Raw genomic sequence first — 24088 nt, 5'->3', positions numbered from 1 at the left:
AGCTTTCTCTGCTGACCCCCAAGCCCAGGAAGACCTATTGACTTCAGACTGCTGCCTGATGATGTCAACAGTTCGTACAGGTGCTGACAACAACCCTTGAAACTGGTTCAATTGGGCGTGCCCTGATTTTAGGGAGATTTTAGTATGATTCTCAGCTCCATTTGAAGCTTGTTTTTCCTGGAATTTTCAATAAAAAATCACAGAAAAATACAGGTTCGGTATTGGGGATTTTTCCTTTACATCTGCAGTTGTTTCTTGCTTGTTGTTTCACTTAGGTAATTTTGCTTTTCTAGAGTTATGGGAAGTAGTTTCACAATTTTTGAATCCTACTTATTTTTTGGGAGATTTTATTCTCCTCCTATATTGCCACTAATCTATGTTTTGGGCTCCTATTGGCTTCCAACCGAGTGTTGGCACGTTTTGGTTGGTCTAGTATGTGCCAGTTGGTTGTTGGATGTTGTAGGGCGATCGAGTAGCTAGTCCAAGAGGAATGGAATCGCCTAAGGAGGTACAAACCGTTTTTGGAGTGCTCTCGGGCAATGTTGATGCTTCTAGTGGTATGATAACTATTGTAAAACTTGACAGAACCAACTTTCTAGAGTGGTTCCAATTTGCCAAGCTTACCATCGGAGGAAAAGTTATGTTAGGATCCATTACAGACAAGGAATTAAAGCCGAAAACTGATGACCCCAAGTTTGCCAAGTGGGAACATGATAATTTGCTAGTAATGTCATAGGCTCATGGCTGGTTTGTTTAATGCAGCCGCATATTGTCTGCAACTACATGTTTCTCTCCACTGCCAAGGATATTTGGGATTGTGTTATTGCCACTTATTCTGAAACACAACTCAGGTATACCAACTCTAAAGGGAATCTTGCAATAGGTGTCAGGGGGAGAGGATAGTGGCTATGTACTTCTCTTCCTTACAATCTCTCTCTTTGAAGAAATGGACCATTTGGAGGCCTTGGTATGGAAGAATCCTGAGTGTGGTGAATAATACTAAAAATATGTTGAAAAGAACAGTTTTTGATTTCCTAGCAGATTTGATTGTTGAGTATGATTTTTCTCGGTAACACATCCTTAGTGCAGATATTATTTCCCATGACATTGCATACTCCTTGGTTTAGGGTGAGCTAATGAGGAGAGTAGGAGGTTGCCATGATGTAAAATACAGTTATTGAGCACTCTACTTACATGTTCTCCAAACCCAAACAAAGTTTTAATCGAAAGGGTGTAAATGATAAGACTGATGAAGTGTGTGAATACTACGAGAAACCAAAACACACTAAGGACCAGTGTTGTAAGCTGAATCCACATTTGAAGCTTGGGAAGTTTAAAATAACAAAGAAAGGAAATGCTCAACTTACTACTATAGGTGTTGGTTGTCAATTTCCTTGTGTTCAGACTCATATGATTCTTTTGATGTGATGGAGAAATGCAGGGGCCTCTTGACTCAGCTTGAGAAGATTGGGTCCTCTACTTCTACTGGCTCTAGTAATCCTTCTAGTGCTTTTGCTAAAACAGGTACTGTACTTTCCTGTTAATCTTCATCTCCTAGCTCCTAGAATGTGGACTAAGGAGTTAGTGAACACATGACTGGTATGCCTTCCCACTTTACCTCTTATAAATTGGCTCTGAGGAAAGGTAAGATCACTGTGGCTGATGGATCTCAAACTTTAATCTCTGGTCTGGGTGAAGTCAAATTTGGCCATAATCGTTTCTTGAGTTCTGTCCTTCATGTACCATAGTTACACAAAAATCTTTTATTTGTTAGCTCTCTTACCAAATCCCATAATTGTTCAATGACCTTTTTTCCTTCATATTGTGCTTTTCAAGACCAAACACGAAGATGATTGGAACTGGATATGAAGATGATGGAGTTTATCTTTTTGATTAGGCCCCTGAGCAAGGATTATTGTGCCAGACCAAGTCATGTCAAAGTGAAAACTTAAGTCTTTTGGAACTGTGGCATTGTCTTGGTCATGTGTCTTTTAAGTTCATCATTTTTTTATTCAAACTTGTGTCAGTTTGTGCCCAATTCGAGCATGCAATGTGTTGGTGTGAAAATTTTAATAACTTCTCATGCAACATAATTCACTCAATCAAGTGATTGGGTTTTTATTATTTTGGGTAAGGCCCATTCAGGGAATCATACAGATTGTTTCCCTTAATTACATCTCCACAAGAAAGTAGAGAACACCTTTTGATTCTGATTTGGAGAAATGAATGCATAGAACAAAAGAAAAGAACAATAGGGTACTTAAAAAGAACTTTTCATTTGTGTTTCTTTTACATCAAGTGTACAAGAATGAGAAGAAAGAAAAAGAAAATACAATTGAGAAACTATACAACAATTCATTTCTCCTTTCTTTTTGATACAAAGAAAATTTCCTTCTCACTCCTTTCTTCACAATAAGCTGTAGTCAATCAGATGAAATTCTGACTGTAGACAGCCTTAATCCTTGGATTTTTGCATACAAAAAGGGAACTGTAGTAAATCAAACTGAATATTTGATTGTAGACGGTTTTTATCCCTCTGTTCTTCATTTTCATTTGAAGGGAACCATAATCATCCCTTGAGAATTAGATTGTAGATGGTTTAATCCCTAACTTTGTCTCAAAAGAGGGACCATAATCAACCAAGTAGAGGCACCTAGTTGTAGATGGTTTATTTCCCTCTATTTCCTTTCTCAAAAGTGAAAATAAAAGAGGGAGAAAGAAGGATACATAGAAAAAGACATATATAGGAAGTATTCACAAAGAGGACTTTCCTTTTTTTACTTGTATTAGTGAGACTTTTCCTTCCCTACCTTCCCTTGAGCACTTCTCTTTTCTTCTCTCTTTATCTTTGCTTTTCTTAAAGATCTCTTGAGATAATTTTCCCCAAAGGGTGTCTCCATTCCTAGCTTCCCCTTATGGAGCTTAAATAAGGAGTGGGGTAGTTATGTAACTACGTCCTCCTCCTAGGTGAAGGACACCTGCCCCTCCCACTTAAAGAGAGGGAACTCCCATGCAGGATACTTTTCTATAGTTTTAATGATTTGGCTAGCAGACTAGCCATCCCACTTTTTGGGTTATAATTTATTTAAATATTATTTGGATTAAAAAATATGCCTTCAACACAATGTGAAGTTTGTCATCTCTCAAAGCAATGTAAAACTACATATTTTTGCGAGTAATAGAAGAAGTGATGTTGGTTTCAATTTGATCCATCTTGATATTTGGGTTCCATATTTTGTTCCTTGTATGGGTGGCTATAAATATTTTATCCTTTCCATTGATGATTACTTTTGACACACTTGATTATATCTGATGAAGTGTAGAGATGAAGTGCCCTCCATTGTTCAAAATTTTTTTAAACTGGTGGAAACACAATTTGAGAGGAAAATCAAGATAATAAGGTTTGACAATGCTAAGTAATACTTTGAAAAGAATTTACAAATCTTCCTTATAATAAAAAGGAGCAATTCATTAAAGCTCATGTTCCCATTCCTCGTAGGAAAATGTAGTAGAGTGAAAAAATAGACATGTGGTTGAAGTTTCTAGAAGGCTTCTTTTCCAGACGCATGTGCCCATTCGCTTTTAGGGATTTACACTTGAAAAAATAGACATTGTTGTCACTGGGGATGACAACTCTAGAATTATCTAGCTGATGTCATTCCTTGCTTCTGAATTTGAGATCAAAGATGTTCTTGACCTCCTTCAAGAGGTAGGCAAGTTGGGGTGCAAGTCAGTTGAAACTCCCATTAACCTCAATCATAAATTGAGTGCTGATGATAGAGACTAGTTGGTTGGCTTTTCTACTTGTGTTTGACTAGGCCTGATATATCTTATGCCATAAGTGTGGTGAGTTAGTATATGCATAAACCCAGAACTTCACAGATGCAGGCAATCAATAGGATTCTTGCCTACTTAAAGGGATGTCTAGGAAAATGAATGCTGTACTCTAACCATGAACATCTCAAAGTTGAAGCTTATATTGGTGCAAATTGAGGAAGTTCTATGGATGATAGAAGATCCACCTTTTACTGTGCATTGGTGGGAGGTAATGCTGTATCATGGAGAAGTAAAAAGCAATTTTTCGTGGCTTGATCTAGTGTAGAAGCTGAATATAGTATCAGAGTTACTTTGGCTAAAGACCTTGTTATTTGAGATTGGGATTCAAGCTGATGTTTCAATGAGACTTTCTTGTGATAACCAAGCTGCCATAAACATTGTCCATAATCTAGTCCAACATGACTGCACAAAGCATATTGAGGTTGATGGACACTTCATTAGAGAAAGAATAGCTAGTGGAGAAATACGTGTGATTCAAGCTGATGTTTCAATGAGACTTTCTTTCAATGAGACTTTTTATCCTTTTTTTGTATTTGGGCACCCATTCAAGGGGCTTTTATGTATCTTACATCTTTTAATATAAAAAGGCTATTTTTGGGTGTGAACAGAAACTCGCCCTTTTCTCTTGAAACCCTCTTCTTCTACTTTCTTTCTTTTCTTCCTCCATTTCTCATCTTGCAACTATACTTATTAGTCAACCTGAAACTTAAGTTTGTCTATGGTGAGAACCTTTTTGATCATCATCAACTGTGTGAAAACTTCCACTCTTAAGAATTGGAAATCCCAGATCTTTCCTACCTCTTCATGAGATACTATATGTCCCCTTGTGGAAGGATCTAACTGTAAATAGTCCCTCTGGACCCTCTATTCATATGCCTTGCATTCTTTTGATGGTCTTTTTTATTAGAATAGATATTTCGGTCGTATTCATTGGAGAAGATATTTCTTGATCATTAATTTGATAGTGCTTTTGATAAGAAGATTGTTGTAACTTAGATAAAAGGGTACTGGAAAATGCTTTTATTATTGTTGTACATCCAGTGGATATGCCTGTCTGGAATTGCACTACTGACACAACATCTGGTTTGAATGTAATGCCTGCAGATGTGCAATTGTTGAAAATTTTGTTCTGGAAAAATTATAAATAATACATAAAATGATGATTGCCAATTAAAATAAGTTAGATGAATAAATTTGTTCGCATTATAAGTGGACGAGTTCATACTTTATACTTGTATTTATCTTGTAACTTATATGTTGATTGGTGACCTTTTTTTAATTCAGTTGTATCTCAACATGTACGTTTGATTTCATTTTTCTTTGTTCTGTACAGTTTTCTCTAAATAAAGAGTTTTATCTCCTTATAGAATGCAGGTGAAATCGTCAACTCAGCCAGTTGTTATCTCCCTGCCAATCTGCCATTATGATGGTCAGTCACTATTTAATCATTACATTCCAATAAGGAACCTTTTTTTACTGCTTGTGGTTTTATATTTTTCTTTTTTTTCCCTTTTTAATAGCATGGTTTGAAGCTCCAGTTTCAATCAGCATTTCCTCATGTGAAAATGAGGAAATTTTGGGAAGTTTCATAAAATTTCACTAAAATCGTAGGAAACTAGAGAAAGACATAAAACCTTAGAAAAGCATGGAGTTTTTTATGAAGTTTATACACTTAAGACCTAAATAAAAAATTACCATGCACAACAAATAATAAAAGTTCAAATAATCTTAGATAGGCATCAGCTGGACAATGCTTAGCTGAGTTGAATTGAGAAATCATGGGAACTGATTTTTTTTTTATGAAGGTGAAAATCCTTATAAACCAAATATGACTATTATATCTTGACTCATTTCTTTTTGGATGCCTTAAAATCATCCCTATCTTGAGTTGTGTAGCCATAGCATTGCCATAAAACAGGAGTACAATAGTGTGTAAATTTCATCATGTTATGAAATAATTGCATGCACTGATCAATAAACTTTTAATAGATAACATATTTTTATTATGAAGAAATGCTCTTTAAATTAATTATTTAACTGGAAACTTTAGAAGAATATTGTAAACTTTTCAATTTGTCATGACTCAATTTCCTATGTATTTTTTATCAATAACTGAACCACTGCATTAGAAGATTAAAAAAATACAAGAGGACACGAGAAAAAGGGAGGGATAATCTCTCTTAGCCCTCCCCACCAAAAGTACTCAACTTACAATAGATCCCAAAACATGTTACCCCTTCCCACGCCTTGTTTAGCAAGTACATCAGCAAATGTATTAGCACTTCTCTTCACCCATTCAAGCTTCACTTCCATATTCCAGGTCAGCCATTTAAATCTCTTTTTTTTTTGTTAATATAGCTCCTTAATCTATTTTTCCTATTGTTGTAACCAATTAATCACTGTTAGAATGCTCGAGTCAGGGGTATTTTGGTCATTCTGGTGTATCTTATTGAAAGTGAAATGTCTATTGTATCTGAGTTTAAGTTATGTGTCCCATCTTCTATGAGGGACAAAATTGTCTTTCTTGTAACTCAAGTTTTTCATGAATAAAAGTCAAGTGGGTCGGCTAGGAGAGTGACTTTTGAACATCCTCTCTTCTAGTCTGGCCGAACACTCTTCTCCTCTTCTTCTTCTTCTTCTTCTTCTTTCTCTTTCTCTTTTCTTTCTTCTTTCTTCTTCTCTACTTTGACCAAGAAACAACTAGGGTTTATTCACATGGTATCAGAGCATTAAGGTCTGGTGTTCGTTTTCTTGCTGTTGTCTTCTTCTTGGGTTCGCCGCCAGCTTCACAGTAGGTTTCGTCATCCTACAGCTGATCTGATTGAAGACTCGATAAAGGGCTGAAAAGGAGTTGTCGTTTTGAGGGCCTGGAGGTGAGAATGCCTCTGGCCGGTGCTGTGGTGGTCGTTGAAGTGGTATACTAGACCCTCTATTCAGTGTACGAAGAGGGCTGGTCGTATACAGGTATGGACACTGCTGTCGTGTGTTCAGAAATGGACTGTGAATGCTGATTTTTTTTGTGCTTCGAAAGTTAGTTGTTGTGGTGCTGGGTGAAACTGATACACATATCATTCATGTTTTTTTTTTTTGTGTTTTCTTGCTCACATGTGTGCTGAAAGAAGAGTGGTAGACTGCTGATGTCCACGACAGCAGTGGTGTGGTGTTGATTGTGTTGTGGTGGCTGACATATCTATGTTTTTAAATACTTAAAAGTGAACCCCTAGACCTTGTGTGTAATCAGTTCTGTAGTATGCAGAACAAGTGTTCGATGAAATGACTGAGTAATTTCAGTAGTGGTGTGTTGGTGGTAAATGGTCCTGCAGTGTGTAGTCCAAGTGTTTGATGTGTTGACTGAATGATTTCAGCTTTAGAGTATAGTGTGTAATTGAAGATAGTGGGTTGGTGGTATTGTAAGTGAGATAAGCCTTGTGACAAGTGTGAGATTGTGGTGTATATTCAGAGGAGACATAATTGAGATGGCTTCAACTGTAGTTGGGAATGGCAACAAAACAGGCATCATGCTCTCTTCAGATTATCTAAGTGTTCAAATGACATCCATCAAGTTGAATGGTGAGAACTATGTACCATGGGCAAAATCTGTGGAGGTGTTCTTGAAGGCCAAGAGGAAAGTAAAACATGTGAGGGAGGAGAAACCTTTCTCTGATTCTCCTGGGTTCAGTGATTGGGAACAAGATGATGCACAGATAATGACATGGCTTTGGAACAGCATGGAACCAAAGATTAGTGTGAACTTCATATTCCTAGATACAGCCAAAGAGATCTGGGATCATGCTAAAAAGTTGTACTCTGGACAAGACAAACACAACTAGGGTATATCAGTTATACCAAGAGTACTTCAATTTGAAGCAAGGAAGTCAAAGCTTAGAAGAGTATTTTGCAAGTTTGAGAAACATCCGCAATGAGCTAAATGTGTATCACCCTCTAACATTAGATGTCCAGATCCAACAACAGCAACGTGAACAGCTTGATGTGACTAGGTTTCTTGTCGGTCTGAAGGCTGAGTATGAGCCTGTCAGAGCACAGATATTGGGGGGATCAGCTCTCCCCTCACTCGAAGAAGTTTTTGCCCGTCTTAAGAGGACATCCATTGAGCCAGTGGAACATTCTTCCTTGTTTGATAGATCTGGTTTGGTAGTGACTAAAGGGAGTAGTCGTGGAAGTAGAAGTAGTGGTGGCAGCAGTGGTCCTCCAAGCAACCGTGGTGGACACATGTTTAACCGGGCCAGTGGCCGGACTGGAGGCCGTGAGTCAGGGGGAGGCCGTGGAAAAGGAAGGGGTAATGCTCAGAGAAAATGTACACATTGTGGTTTAGAGGGGCACACAGTTAATTTCTGCTATGATTTGCGTGGTCCACCCAATATTTGGGCTAACCATGTTACATCTAAGAGTAGTAGCACATTTACTGAAAGCCAGCAAACTGCACCAACCCCCTCCACACCCACTTGTGCTTCCGAGCAGGAAATGGTGAGTGTACCACGGGCAATATATGAGCAGTTCCTTCAAACATCTCAGCAGAACACAACTACACTTGCCCATTCAGGTATGACTTGTTTAGCTTCTAAAGCCTCACCCTGGATCATTGATTCTGGCGCCTCGGACCATATGTCTGGGACTCCTGATGTATTTTCTTCCCTTTCTCACACCTCCACATCTCAGATAGTTACACTTGTTAATGGTTCTACATCTCCTATTTGTGGTGTTGGTGATGTTGCTCTCTCCTCATTGTCTTTAGCATCTGTTTTATATGTTCCTAAGTTCCCTTTTAACCTTATGTCTGTTAGTAGATTAACCAAGTCCCTTAATTGTTCTGTAACCTTCTATCCTTCTTCTTGTGTGTTTCAGGATCTCAAGACGGGGACGAAGATTGGTGGAGGGCATGAAGTCGGTGGTTTGTATTACCTTGATGGTGGTGGCCCTCTAGTGGCTTTTCACTCGTCTCTTACTCCTCTCAAGGCTTTGAAGCTGTTAGTTCCTTCCTTGAGTCATCTTTCATCATTAGATTGTGAGTCATGTCAGTTGGGAAAACATCATCGAGTCTCATTTAGTCCAAGAACTGATAGTCGTGTCTTAAGTCCTTTTGCTTTAGTTCATTCTGATGTATGGGGTCCAGTTAAAGTGGTGTCATACAATGGGTTTAAGTATTTTGTAATCTTTGTTGATGACTTTTCAAGGATGACATGGATCTATCTTATGAAAGACCGTAGTGAATTGTTCTCTATTTTTCAGAAATTTCATGCTGAAATACGCACTCAGTTTGGTGTTCATATGAAAATACTTCGCTCCGATAATGCCAAAGAATACATCTCCTCATCATTTCAGCAATACCTAGAACATCATGGAATAATTCATCAAACTTCTTGTGCCTACACCCCGCAACAAAACGGTGTAGCTGAATGGAAAAATAGACATCTTCTTGAAACTGCTCGGTCCTTGATGATCAATATGCATGTCCCAAAGCACTTTTGGAGTGATGCTGTTCTTACATCCTGTTTTTTAATAAATCGGATGCCCATGTCAATCCTTGGAAGTCAATCCCCTTTCTCCGTGTTGTTCCCCACTTTGTCTCTCTTTCCTCTCACCCCAAGAGTCTTTGGCTGTGTTCGTTTTGTTCAGCACTTGGGGCCTGGAGTAGACAAGCTAGATGCTCGGGCTACGAAGTGTATTTTTCTTGATTACTCAGGACTCAGAAAGGGTACAAGTGTTATAACCCTAAGTTTCATAAATCGTTTGTGTGCCCTGATGTCACCTTCTTTGAGTCAGTTCCTTTTGTCTCCAATGTCGGGGTCTCTTCTTCTCCCTCTGTGGTTCATTTTCCCGTTCCGGTTGTGGACCCCCTTCCCGTAGCTCCCACTCCTACTGCAGATGCACATCATATGCCAGTTACTACAGGAAGGCCGCCAATTACTCAAGTGTATACTCGCAGAAGTGCTTCGGCTCCTCCTCCACTTCAGCACCCGCCGACAGATCCTGCTATTGCTCCTCCCTCAGATCTTCATCTCCCTATTGCTTTGCGGAAAGGTAAACGTACTTGTACTTCTCATCCCATTTCAGACTATGTTTCCACTGCTCACCTTTCTGCTTCTCATTGCAAGTTTATATCATTACTCTCATCGGTTCCCATTCCCAAGACTGTACAGGAAGCCCTTGCCTCTCCAGGGTGGCGGCACACTGTTGGGTGTAAATGGGTCTATACAGTGAAGCATCTTCCTGATGGCAGTGTGGAACGATTGAAGGCACGGTTAGTGGCCAAGGGCTATTCTCAGTTATATGGTGTGGACTATATGGAGACATTCTCTCCTGTGGCTAAAATTGGTTCAGTTCGGGTGTCGATCTCATTGGCTACTATGTATGATTGGCCTCTCCTACAACTTGACATCAAAAATGCCTTCCTACATGGTGATCTTGTTGAGGAGGTGTATATGGAGCAACCACCAGGGTTTGTTGCTCAGGGGGAGGCTGGTAAGGTGTGCAGGCTCAAAAAGGCAATCTATGGACTGAAACAGTCTCCTCATGCATGGTTCGGCAGGTTCAGTGAAGTGGTGAAGGCCTTTGGGATGAAACAGTGTCAGGTTGATCATTCCGTGTTTAGCTATAACTCAAAAGATGGAAAAATCTTGCTAGTCGTGTATGTGGATGATATTGTCATAACTGGAAGTGACAGCAATGGAATTGACAGGCTGAGAAAATTCTTACAGGACCACTTCAATACGAAAGATCTGGGGAAGCTAAAGTATTTCTTAGCAATAGAAGTTGCGAGGTCAAAACAGGGGACCAACCTATGTCAGAGGAAATATGTTCTTGATCTACTTGAAGAAACAGGGTTGTTAGGTGCTAAACCAGCAGAGACTCCTATGGAACTCAATGCCAAGTTAAGTGTGGATGCAGGTGAAGAGTTTGATGATCTTGGAAGATACAGAAGGTTGGTGGGAAAGTTGAACTACCTGACCATTACCCGACCAGATATATCATTTGCTGTGAGTGTGGTGAGTCAGTTTATGCAACATCCCCGGGTTCCTCACTGGGAAGCTGTTCTGAGAATTGCTAGGTACCTAAAGGGTGCTCCAGGTCGTGGTTTGTTATACCAAAAAGGAGGACCTCTTGAGATAGTATGGTACACAAATGCTGATTGGGCTGGCTCTATATTAGACAGGAGGTCAACCACAGGGTATTGTACCTTCCTGGTGGCAATCTTGTAACTTGGAAGAGCAAGAAGCAAACAGTGGTGGCAAGAAGTAGTGCGGAAGCAGAGTACAGGGCTATGGCCCATACCACATGTGAACTAGTATGGCTGAAGAACCTACTACAGGAGATGGGTTTCTCAATTGACAAACCCATAAAACTATACTGTGATAACCAAGCTGCTGTTCACATCTCATCCAATCGTGTCTTCCATGAAAGAACTAAACATATTGAGGTGGATTGTCACTTTGTGAGAGAGAAAGTGATAAGTGGGGTAATAACTACATCTCATGTGAGCTCAGGAAATCAGTGGACAGATATCTTCACAAAAGGATTGTCTCGGGGAAGAATAGATTACATTTGTAACAAGCTGGGACTATATGATAACTCTCCAGCTTGAGGGGGAGTGTTAGAATGCTCGAGTCAGGGGTATTTTGGTCATTCTGGTGTATCTTATTGAAAGTGAAATGTCTATTGTATCTGAGTTTAAGTTGTGTGTCCCATCTTCTATGAGGGACAAAATTGTCTTTCTTGTAACTCAAGTTTTTCATGAATAAAAGTCAAGTGGGTCGGCTAGGAGAGTGACTTTTGAACATCCTCTCTTCTAGTCTGGCCGAACACTCTTCTCCTCTTCTTCTTCTTCTTCTTCTTCTTCTTTCTCTTTCTCTTTTCTTTCTTCTTTCTTCTTCTCTACTTTGACCTAGAAACAACTAGGGTTTATTCACAATCACCAACTTAGAGTCACCTTCAACAATTAGCTTTCTAATATTTAGCTCCTTTGCCTTTGCACTCCTCCCATTAGCCCTGAAAACAATGCAGCAACTTTTCCTTCTTCATTTTTAAAACACCTCCAATGCCTGAAGGACCCGGGCAAGCAAACTTCTCCAGTTGTCACACTTTCTCTTATGAAGTGCCTATTAACCTCCATGTGTTTAGTCCTATCATGCTGAATTGGATTGTGGGCAAAATTGATTATAGCTTGGTTGTTACAATATAACATCATGGGCTCCTCAACTTTTATTCCAATCTCACTCAGTAGAGATTTCACCCAAAGTAGTTCTGAAACACCATGAGCCATAGATCTACATTTGTTAGAATGTTAGAGTGATGTTCGGCTGATAAGAGTTCTTATTAGCCCAGTCTTATGTTTAACTTATCTTGTAACTGGGCCTGTGTTAATAGGCCTAATCCTGTTTAATGATTTAAGTCATCTGGGTGTCCCATCACTAATTAGGGGCATCCCAGTAATTTCTTGTACCTTGTACTATATTCATCTATAAATAAAAGACTGGTCGACTGGCTAGTACAGTTTGACATTCCCTTCAGTTCTGTGGTTCTCTTCTCTTCCTTGCTACTTCGAGTATAGCTCTTCAGATTACATGGTATCAGAGCATTAGCTTCTTCCTGGTTTCAGCAGGCGCACTCTCTTCTCTTGCTGTCTTTTCATTTTCTCTCTTCCTTTTCTGGGTTGCTGCAGTAAAGGCCTAGGAGTGTAAGAGAGTAAAGCAAGTTCGAACCTAGGGTTTCTCTTGGTTGTAGGACTCAAGGGAAGTAAGACCCAGAAGTAGATGTCCTACTAGATTATTTCCAACAAGTAGTAGCTATTGGGCTACTAAGAGAGGTCTGTATAGGACAGACCTGGTTGAGGACTGATTCAGCAGTCCTAGCACTAGCCGAAAGGGGGAGAGCTTCCTCTACAGTTGCAGCTTCGTGCTCCAGCAAGACTTGTGCAGAACAAGTGGTAAAGACTTAGCTTCTTCTACAGTTGCAGCTTCGGTGCATCAGCAAGACTCTTACAGAACTGCGGCAACTTCAGCTACAGATTTTCTTCAGGTCGGTTATCAGCCCTACTTCTCCACTACACAGTTGCAGCCTTAAACTTTTACCAGCACTGTGAACTGGTTCAGTTACAGATTTTTACTTGCTACTGTACCCGAACTGTGAACACTTCTACCAGCACTATGAAAATTGTGACCACTTCGGCCAGTCCTTAACAGAACCACCTACAGTACTGTGAACAACTCTTGGACTGAAGTCAGGATGTCCTCACTATCCAGTGAAGTTTCCTCTAGAGATAACAGACCTGTCACAAGGTCCTCAAACCTGGAAAACCCTAATCTGCACAGCTTGCAGATTACAAGTGTGCTGCTGGATGAGTATAACTTCAGAGAGTGGTTTGTCTCTGCAATGCTGTTCATTACCTCTCGTGATCTCACGGGCTATTTGGATGGAGACAAGAAACAACCAGAAATTGGCAGTCCTGAATACACCGTGTGGCGCAAGGAAAATGCCACAGTCATGTCTTGGTTGCTGGCCTCTATGACTCCTAGGGTGGCCAGAACTGTTCATCACTTCCCTACAGCTGCTAAAATTTGGGAGAAAGTATCTAAGACATATGGCCAGAAAAAGAACAATGCTAGAATTTACAGGCTGAACCAAGACATTGCAGCCCTAAGGCAAGGAGACATGTCCGTGGCAACCTACTTTGCAACACTGGAAGGCCTCTGGGAAGAGCTTGACCACCACTTGATTTTGGATTGGGAAAATGCCAATGATAAGGGGAGGCATGACAAGCAGATTGAGGAGGGCAGAGCCTTCAAGTTTCTGGCAGGTCTTGACCCTGTATATGAAGGTATAAGGTCACAGATTCTAGGGAGAGATGAATTACCTGAGCTTCACCATGTCTACTACCTGGTGAGGAATGAAGAAGTAAGGAGAAAGGAGAGGCAAGTTGACTCCCAGACACAGTCAACAGAACTACCTGGAGAACATTCAGCCTTAGTCTCCACTAAGGGGAATATATTTTCAGACAAGAAGTCCCTCAAGTGTATCCATTGTGGTGGTGAGAAACACACAAAGGAGAAATGTTGGGTCTTGTACCCTCATCTGAAGCCAGCTGCTCTGAGAAAGGACAAAAGGCAACATAAGGGCCATACAACAAGTGGGAATCTTGCCACCAACAACAGTAGTGACAACTCACAGAGTACTCAGATAGTGTCCTCTTCCACCGCAAGGCAGGTTGCCGACACCTCTGGACCAAGTACTTCGGGCTTCCGTCTGAAGAACAATTCTTTAGCTTCCACCTCTCTTGCCAAATTAGGTACAACCTCTGCATTTAGTGCAACTAGTTCCATTAACTCTACCTCTTGGGTGATTGATTCCGGAGCCACTGACCATATGACACATATGTCCTTATTTTCTACATATCATTTGTTGTCTGGCCAGGATAAGATGAGAGTAGATGATGGGTCCCTCTCCACCATCTCTGGAAAGGGGGTGGTTGACCTAAGCAAGGATCTCTCTCTTAAATCAGTCCTACATGTTCCTAGTCTTACCTCAAATCTGTTGTCTGTTTCAAAGCTTACAAAAAATTTGAACTACAGTATAACTTTCTTTCCTTCTCATTGTGTCTTCCAGGACAGATTGACGAGGAGAACAATTGGGAGTGGTCATGAGTATGGGGGCCTTTACTATTTTGATGAAGATGTCAGCTCAGCCTTGCAAGCTTCTACTACTAGTCCGGAAAGTGTGGAGTCAATAGCTAGGCTGCACTTGTGGCATGCTAGGCTAGGTCATTTGTCATTTTCTTCTTTAGCAATGTTGTTTCCCGAATTATGTAAGGGCATTCCGAGTCAGAGTTTAATTTGTGATGTGTGTCAAATGTCAAAACAATGTAGATCAATGTATCCAATTTCTAGTAATGAAATTCAAGCCCCTTTTGATTTGGTTCATTCTGATGTTTGGGGTCCTTCACCCATTGTTTCCATTGATGGCTTCCGTTACTTTATCAGTTTTATTGACCATTATTCTCGGTGCACTTGGATTTATCTGTTGAAAGGACGTGATGAAGTTCCCCGGATAACTATGATGTTTTGCAAGATGGTTGAAACACAATTTGATAAAAAGATCAAGCAATTCCGTTTAGACAATGCAACTGAATACTTTGAAAGATCCCTGAATTCATTCATGGAAGATGCAGGCATGTTACATCAATCATCATGTACTTACACCCCTCAGCAAAATGGGGTTGCTAAGTGCAAGAACAGGCACCTATTAGAGACAGCTCGAGCCCTTCTTTTCCAGGACAATGTGCCCAAGCAATATTGGTCTCCAGCTGTTCTCATTGCATCATACCTGATAAATCGGATGCCATCTAAGGTACTGGGTATAAAGACCCCTTTCTCTGTTTTGTGTTCCACTCTTCCAGAATTTCCTCTTCCCCCATGGGTTTTTGGCTATACATGCTTCATACATGTGAAGGATCCAAAGAAAACCAAGCTGGATCCTAAGGCTACAAAGGGAATATTTTTGGGGTCTCCTACACAAAAGGGGTATAAGCGTTATGATCCTGTCTCCAAAAAAAAATATGTCACCAGAGATGTAGTCTTTTTTGAGTCTCAACCCTATTTCCAGTCTTCTCAGAATCCTCTTTAGGGGGAGAGTAATGGGTTGGAAGAGGATTCTCATTCTCCCTTCTTTTTTGTTCCCATTTCAGAACCTTCCACTACTACTAGCTGTAACATTCCGGGTCAGACTAGTGAGACTCCTACTGTGCCAATTATTTCTCCAGATTCGGCTGATGCTTCTGAAGGTTCCAGTAAACAAGAGAAAGAGATACTTACATACAACTGAAGGAAGAAGGCCCCTCAACCTCATGATTGCAACCAGTTGAACTCAGATCAATCTGTCTCTGCAATCCAAGGTAATTCTGACTCACTCAATTCAAATTTGGATCTTCCTATTGCTCTCCGTAAGCCTGTTCGTTCTTGTACCACTCGGCATCCCATAGCTGATTATGTTTCTTACTCACACTTAACCCTTGCCTATCATTCCTTTGTGTCTGCTCTTTCCTCTGTATGTGTCCCTTCCAGGTATTCAGAGGCGGCATCTGATCCAAGGTGGAAAGAAGCCATGAATGAGGAGATGAAAGCCTTAATGAAAGCAAGGACGTGGGAATTGGTGGACTTGCCAGAGGGGAAAGGCATTGTTGGGTGCAAGTGGGTATTCACAGTAAAGCACAGGGAAGATGGGTCAATTGAGAGGTACAAGGCTAGACTTGTGGCAAAGGGATTTACACAAAAGGAAGGGTTCTACTGTCACTAGTAGCAAAATTCTCTTGGGAACTTCATCAGCTGGATGTGAAGAATGCCTTCCTAAATGGTGATCTTCATGAAGAGGTATTCATGGAACCCCCACCTGGATATGATGTTGGAAAGAAGGTATGTAAACTAAGGAAAGCATTATATGGTTTGAAGCAATCTCCCCGGGCATGGTTTGAGAGACTTTGTTTGGCCATGAAGAAAGTAGGGTACACTCATAGCAGTGCAGATCATACATTGTTGACAAGGAGACAGGATGACAAACTTACAGCACTCATTGTGTATGTGGATGATATGGTGATTACTGGAATGATGTGAAAGAGATGAAGAGGCTAAAGGAGTTCTTAGCTTCAGAATTTGAGATCAAAGACCTGGGAAATCTGAGATACTTTCTTGGGATTGAAGTTGCTAGATCAAGAGAAGGAATCTACATATGTCAAAGAAAGTATGTGCTAGATCTCCTAGAGGAAACGGGCACGATGGGGTGCAGGCCAGCAGACACTCCAATAGAACCAAGCCATGGATTACAAGAATCAATGGGTGAGGAATACTGTGATAAGGAAAGGTACCAAAAATTGGTAGGAAAACTGATATACTTATCCCTTACTCGGCCAGACATTGCCTATGCAGTGCATGTTGTTAGTCAATTCATGCATTCACCAAAGGCCCCTCATATGAGAGCAGTGGAAAGAATCCTCAAATACTTGAAGACTTGCCCAGGGAAAGGAATTCTATTCAGAAAAAACAGCAGACTTGAAATTGAAGCCTACACTGATGCTGATTGGGCTGGGTCTGTTGGAGACAGAAAATCAACCTCAGGTTACTGTACATTCTTGGGAGGAAACCTAGTCACATGGCGCAGTAAGAAGCAAAATGTTGTGGCTAGATCAAGTGCAGAAGCAGAATACCGGGCTATGGCACACGGGGTTGCTGAACACTTATGGCTCAGAACTCTCCTTAATGAGCTTGGTATCAAGACTGAGGGTCCTCTCAAGCTGTATTGTGATAACAAAGCTGCTATCAACATTGCCAACAATCCCGTGCAGCATGACAAGACAAAACATATTGAAATTGATCGACACTTTGTCAGAGAGAGAATTATTTCAGGAGAACTTTGTGTGCCTTATACTCCATCAGAGATGCAGATTGCAGATGTATTAACAAAAGGGTTGGCATCAACAAAGTTCAGGGACATACTTGGCAAGCTAAACATGATTGATATCCATGCTTAGCTTGAGGGGGAGTGTTAGAATGTTAGAGTGATGTTCGACTGATAAGAGTTCTTATTAGTCCAGTCTTATGTTTAACTTGTCTTGTAACTGGGCCTGTGTTAATGGGCCTAATCCTGTTTAATGATTTAAGTCATCTGGGTGTCCCATCACTAATCAGGGGCATCCCAGTAATTTCTTGTACCTTGTACTATATTCATCTATAAATAAAAGACTGGTTGACTGGATAGTACAGTTCGACATTCTCTTCAGTTCTGTGGTTCTCTTCTCTTCCTTGCTACTTCGAGTATAGCTCTTCAGATTACAACATTCAGCCTCTGCACTTGATCTGGCCACAACTGACTGTTTTTTACTCTTTTACGAGACTAAGTTTCCTTCCACAAAGGTGCATACCCCTGATGTAGATCTCTTGTCATTTAAGCAACCTGCTCAATCTACATATGTGTAGGACTCTAGCTTTAAATTTTCATGGTCTGAGAAAAGAATCCCATTGCTAGGATGCTTCTTTAGGTATGCAATTATCCTTTCAATGGCTTCCTAGTGTTGAACCCGAGGAGCATGCATATATTGACTCACAACATTAACAACACAGGAGATGCCTGGATATGTCATGCATAAATATAGTAGCTGGCCTACCATCCTTTGATATCTTCCCACATCTTTAACTAACTCACCATCCAAAGCATTAATTCTATGATTTCGGTCAATAGGAGTATCATCTGGTTTAGTTCTTAGCTTCCCAATCTCCTATAGTAAGTCCAACACATACTTCCTCTGAGATATGAAAATCCCATACTTGGATCTTGCAACCTCAATTTGTAGAAAGTATTTCAGTTCACCTAGATCCTTGATCTCAAACTCTTGCTATAGTGACTTCTTGAGTGCATCAATCTCCTTCAGATCATTTCTTGTAACAACTATATCATCTACACATACAATCAATACTGACAAGAGTGCCTCTCTCCTTTTTACAAAGGGAGTATGGTTGGATTGAGTTTGTGTACCCAAAACGGATAAGTGCCCGCTGAGCTTGCCAAACCATGCCTAGGTGACTGTTTCAGACCATATAGTGATTTCTTCAGCTTGCAAACTTTTCCCTTACCAACATTCTTATAAAAACCAGATAGAATGTCCATATATACCTCCTCTTGCAGATCACCATTAAGGAAAGCATTTTTAACTTCAAGCTGGAATAGAGGCCATGAATAGGTAGTTGCTAGGGACAAGAGAATTTGAACTGAGCTCATCTTAGCGACTGGTGCAAAAGTCTCCAGGTAATCAATACCATAGGTCTGTGTATATCCTTTTGCAACCAACCTTGCCTTGTACCTCTCTATACTGCCATCAGCCCTGTACTTCACATTGAACACCCATCTGCATCCGACTGTCTCTTTGTCTGTAGGAAGATCAACTATCTCCCATGTCTAATTCTTAACCAAGGCTTCCATTTCTTCTTGCATGGCTAGTTTCCACTCAGGTTTGGAGAGAGCTTCACTAACATTCTTGGGTATAGACACAAAATCCAAGGAAGAAAGGAAGGCACGGTAGGAGGGTGATAAGGCACTATAGGAGAGATGGTATGAAATGCATTGGGCTGTACACTTTCTCTTCCCTTTGCGGAGTGCAATGGGAAGATTAAAATGAGTGGGATCAGCTGCCACAACAGAGGTACAGAAACATCATTATCAGGGGAAATAACAAGCTTAGGCTCAAGGGAAATACTTGGAACTGTATCAGCCGAACCTGGGATCTCAGATGGATTGACGGAGAGTGGTGCAGGTTCTTTTATCTGAGCATGTGTGAAGTCAATCCTCTCCTGGCGACACTAATAGAATTGCGAGGCTAGCCGTAGTGGATCAGGTAGTGGAACTGTAGCAAATTGTGGAATAGGTGGATTAGATGAAGGAATAAATGAAACTGGAAGAGGGACATGTTGTGAGTTCTCCTCCCCAAAATACTCCCCCTGAGGAGAACCACCCAAGAAAAAGAAAGTAGACTAAAAAACAGTAACATCTGTAATGACAAACCTGCTCCCAGACAGTGGATCATAACAACAATACCCCTTTTGGTTTTGAGCATGCCCAAGGAAAACACATTTCTTGGCCTTAGGATCCAATTTCATGCGATGAGGACCAAGAATGTTAATAAAGGATACACACCCAAAGACTCACAAAGGTATATGAAATATCTCCCCATTTGGAAAAAGCAAGCTGAAAGATGTCTTAAACTCCAAAATGTGTGAAGGAACACGGTTAATCAGATACATGGTTGTAAGAATTGCATCCCCCCAAAAACGAATAGGAAATGAGGCACAAACCATAAGGCTCCTTGCTACCTCCACAATATGTCTATTCTTCCGTCTGCTACCCCATTCTGTTGCAGTGTGTATGCATAACTACTCTAATGAATTACACCATGCTCCAAAAAGTATGAGGATAAGTCCTTCTCAAAGTATTCTCTAGCATTATCTGATCTGAAGACTTTAGTCTTCATTCCAAATTGTGTGAGAACCATCTGATAGAATTGTCGCACCAAAATGGGTACTTAATCACATGATCTCATAAGATATATCCAAGAATACTGTGTATGATCATCCACAAACAAGAGAAAATAACGGTAACCACCCATGGAAGAAATGTGGTAAGGATACATCCGTGTGAACAATATCAAAAGCAAAGGAACTTCTTTTATTACTTGGTTTAAAAGAATGTCTACAATTCTTTCCCTGCTAACAACTTTCACATTCCAAACTAGACAACTAAACAAACTCAAACAACTTTGGAAACAAAAACCTCAATGAAATGAAAGGAAGATGACCCAAACGATCATGCCAAAGCATAATCTGACTCACTGACTCTGATCCACTACTATTACTGCTACTAACATGATGGCTCTAATGTCTTGGAATCTCATCTAGAAGGTAGACTCCATTCACCTCACGACCACTCCCAATCATTTTCTTTGATTCCAGATCCTGCAAAACACAATTACTAGGAAGAAAGGTCACTGGACAATTCAAATTTTTTATAAGAGAGTTTCTTGAAAGAGGACTAGTTTGGAGTTTATGAACATGTAAGACAAGATAAGGTAGTGTCATTAGTCACTCTAATTGTCCCTTTCCCAGCAATGGGAATATGGGAACCATCTGTAGTAGAGACTCTATCTCTACCAGAGCACAACTGGTAAGAACTAAAAAGGGTAGATATATTGGTAATGTGCTCAGATGCTCTTGAGTCTATAATCTAGGGAGGTCCCTCCTTACTTGAGGTGGATACATGGTTTGCAACTAAATATGAACTACCTATATGAGCAGGAAGTAGTATGGTTGGCTCCTGCACTGTTTTACCAATCTGAAGAACTAGAACTGGCTGAATGGACTCTAGATCAACTTGGGAGAGGGGTCCTGAAGGGTCTCTTATAATTGCCACATTTGCATTTCCCTTCTTGTTCTTGATCCGAGTTAGTAAGAGATGAGGGTAAAGCTTCCAATAAGTGTCTCTAGTATGCTTAGTCTTCTTGCAATAGTCACATACCAAGTCCTTCTTGTCCTTCCTAGCCTCACTACTCCCCCTGTCTCCATTTGGCTTTGATTTAACTGTACTAATCATAGTTGACTGATTAATCCCAGGCTATCTCAACATGGCATTCCTCTTGCTTTCCTCCTCAGAGACAAAGGCATAAGCTTGAGAAAGAGTCGCACTTTCTCTAGAAAGGAGATGTTGTTTGGCAATGTCGAATTCAGGTTTCAACTCAGCCAAGAACTCAAAAACCCTATTCTTTTCTACCAACCCTTGATAGGTTGTTGCATCCTTCATACTCTCCCAAACCACAATTTATAAGTGGTCGATCTCTTGCCAAAGACTTTTTAGCATGGAGAAATAGGTGGCAAGAGGTCTATCTTCCTGTTTTGTACTAATCACCTGATTCCTTAACTGATAGGCTCTAGCTACATTTTGTTTTTGGGAATAGGTTTCAGTCACTCCATTCCAAATCTCCTTTGTAGTATTAGCCTACAAAAATTTTTTACCAATGTGAGGTAACATAGAGTTACATAGCCAGGTCATCACCATGTAATTCTTTTTTTTATTGGAAATGGTGACTTCATTAAATTACTTTCCAGATTTAAGTACAGCTGTCAACCCCTAAGTAGGTGTTGAGCCCTAGTTATCTTTCTTACAAAAACTGCCCAGAACATACTCTCCCTCACAGTCCTTGTTTAGCCAACGTGTCAGCTAAACCATTAGCTGATCTCCTTGTCCATTTGAAGCATGCACCGATCTCCCTTGTATTGTGGATTTCCCTTATGGGCTATAAATCCAGGCTCCTAACTTACTAGATTTCAGCCACTCGATCAACAATTTAGAGTCTCCCTCAATCTCAATTTGGTGTAACCCCAATTGTTTTGCATATCTTACACCTTGAAGCAAGGCCATTGTTGGTTCAGCTGTCTTAATATGTATGTTTATCTTTGTTGGGTCTTAAGTCATTAGTTATTGGGCCTAATTTTATTTAGTGTTCTATTTGTCTAGGTGTCCCATCACTAATCAGGGGCAGTCTAGTCAACTCATGTAACATTATGTAATACACTTATTTATAATAGAGTAGGGTTGGCTGAGAGATTTTTGCCGCCATTCTCAAAACTTTCTCTTCTTCTTCTTCTCTTCTCCTTCGGCAGCTGTTTTCCAGCAAACATGGTATCAGAGCCCTAATCTATCACCTGGTTACAGCCGCCGCCTCCTCTTCTACTCTTATCTAACTCTCTTTCTTTTTTCTTTTCTATCTTAGTTGCTGCAAAGGGACCCTAGGGTTGGTTGTAGAACACAACAGGACCTACATCTAGGGTTTCCCTTGGTTGTAGGGCCCAAGGGGAGTTTGTCCCAGAAGTTGATGCCCTACTAGACTCGTTACAACAGATTGTAGCCATTCGGCTAAGAGAGATCTGTGTGGAACAGATCTAGGTGGGAGGACTGATATTGGCAGTCCTAGAGCTGGTTGTAGGGGTGATTACAGTCTGCGACAGCAGAGGCTAAAACACAGCAGAAGTCAGCACGGTGCAGCCGTGTGGTGCTCTTGGTTTCAGCTCTGTTACGGGTTCTCAGGATTGAGTTGCAGTGCAACAGTTTCTGTAAGTCTGAAACAGCTTTCTGTATATTGTGTTTACAGTTTTGATCTTTGCAAGTAGGAGAAGATGTCTTCTATATCCGGGGAAGTGTCTTCTAGAGATGTTAGGACTGGTGGGAGGTCTCCTAATCTGGAGAATCCAAATCTGCACATCCTGCAGATCACTAATGTGTTGTTGGATGAGTACAACTTCAGAGAATGGTCTGTTTCAGCCATGCTCTTCATCACATCCCGGGAACTCATTGGTTATTTGGACGGGCTGAAGAAGGAACCTGAAGTGGGTAGTGTGGAATATGCAGTTTGGCGTTAGGAGAATGCTACTGTTATGTCCTGGCTACTTGCTTCAATGACTCCAAGAGCAGCTAGGACTGTTCAATATTTCTCCACTGCTGCCAAGATCTGGGAGAAAGTGTCTAAAACTTATGGGCAGAAAAAAAACAATGCCAGAATTTATAGACTGAATCAAGACATTGCTGCCTTGAGGCAAGGGGATATGATTGTTGCAACATATTTTGCTTCCTTGGAAGGACTTTGGGAAGAGCTAGATCATCACCTTATTCTTGATGGGGAGAATGCCAAAGACAAGGAAAGGCATGACAAACAAATTGAAGAGGGCAGAGCATTTAAATTTTTGGCTGGTTTAGATCCGATATATGAGAACATAAGGTCCCAAATTCTGGGAAGGGATGAAATGCCAGATTTACATCATGTTTATTACCTCGTGAGGAATGAAGAGGTTAGAAGAAAAGAGATGCAAGTTGATACTCAAAGTAAGCCAGCTGAACAGCCTATTGAACATTCAGCCCTAATTTCTACAAATCCAAAGGGGAATGAATAAGTACTCGGACAAGAGGCATCTGAAGTGCACCCACTGTGGAGGAGAAAGGCATGTGAAAGAGACTTGTTGGGTTCTCTATCCGCATCTGAAACCTGCTGCTTTGAGGAAAGATAAGAAGCATCAGAAGTGTCAAGTTGCAAGTGGGAATCTGGTTGCTAGTCACAGTGATGATATATCAAAACACTCATCCACAGTTACTTCTTCTCCCATGGGACAGATTGCTAATTCCTCCGGACCTGGGTCCTTGGGTTTCACTGCTGATGAGGTAGAGGTACTTAGCCGAATGACCAATTCTCTTGCCTCCACCTTCCTTGCCAGACAGGTATTGTCTCTGCTTTTAGTGCAACTAGTTTTGTTGATCCTGCTTCTTGGATTATTGATTCCGGTGCAACTGACCCATGACACATATGTCTTCTCTATTTTCTTCCTATCATTTATTGTCTGGCCAAGATAAGATGAGGGTTGCTGATGGTTCTCTCTCTACCATCTCTGGGAAAGGGGTGGTTGACCTAAGCAAGGACTTCTCACTCAAATTTGTTCTGCATGTTCCCAATCTTTCTTCAAATCTCTTATCTGTTTCAAAGCTTACTAAGAATTTGAATTGTAGCATAACCTTTTTTCCTACTCATTGTGTCTTCCAGGACAGATTGACAAAGAGAACGATTGGGAGCGGTCATGAGTCTGGAGGTCTCTACTACCTTGATGCAGACATCAGTTCGGCCTTACAAACATCTGCTACTAGTAGTCAGTCCAATGTGGAGTCA

General features: G+C 40.7%; 1 protein-coding gene across 4 annotated transcripts in view; it reads left to right on the top strand.

Annotated features, from left to right (window-relative positions):
* The window catches only part of ARP8 (actin-related protein 8), a 111331-nt gene that overhangs the window by 26674 nt on the left and 60569 nt on the right, over positions 1-24088 (top strand). For all 4 annotated transcript variants that reach the window (XM_010254606.3, XM_010254605.3, XM_088894432.1 and 1 more), the window contains one exon: positions 5205-5266. In XM_010254606.3, coding sequence (XP_010252908.1) covers positions 5205-5266 — 62 coding nt within the window. The remainder of the gene's footprint in view (positions 1-5204; positions 5267-24088) is intronic.

This window comes from Nelumbo nucifera, chromosome 1, assembly GCF_055504915.1.
Source record: "Nelumbo nucifera cultivar China Antique chromosome 1, China Antique-T2T, whole genome shotgun sequence".
Taxonomy (NCBI): Eukaryota; Viridiplantae; Streptophyta; class Magnoliopsida; order Proteales; family Nelumbonaceae; genus Nelumbo; species Nelumbo nucifera.
Note: the sequence above shows the minus strand (reverse complement) of the source record. Positions and strands in the feature narration are given on the sequence as shown.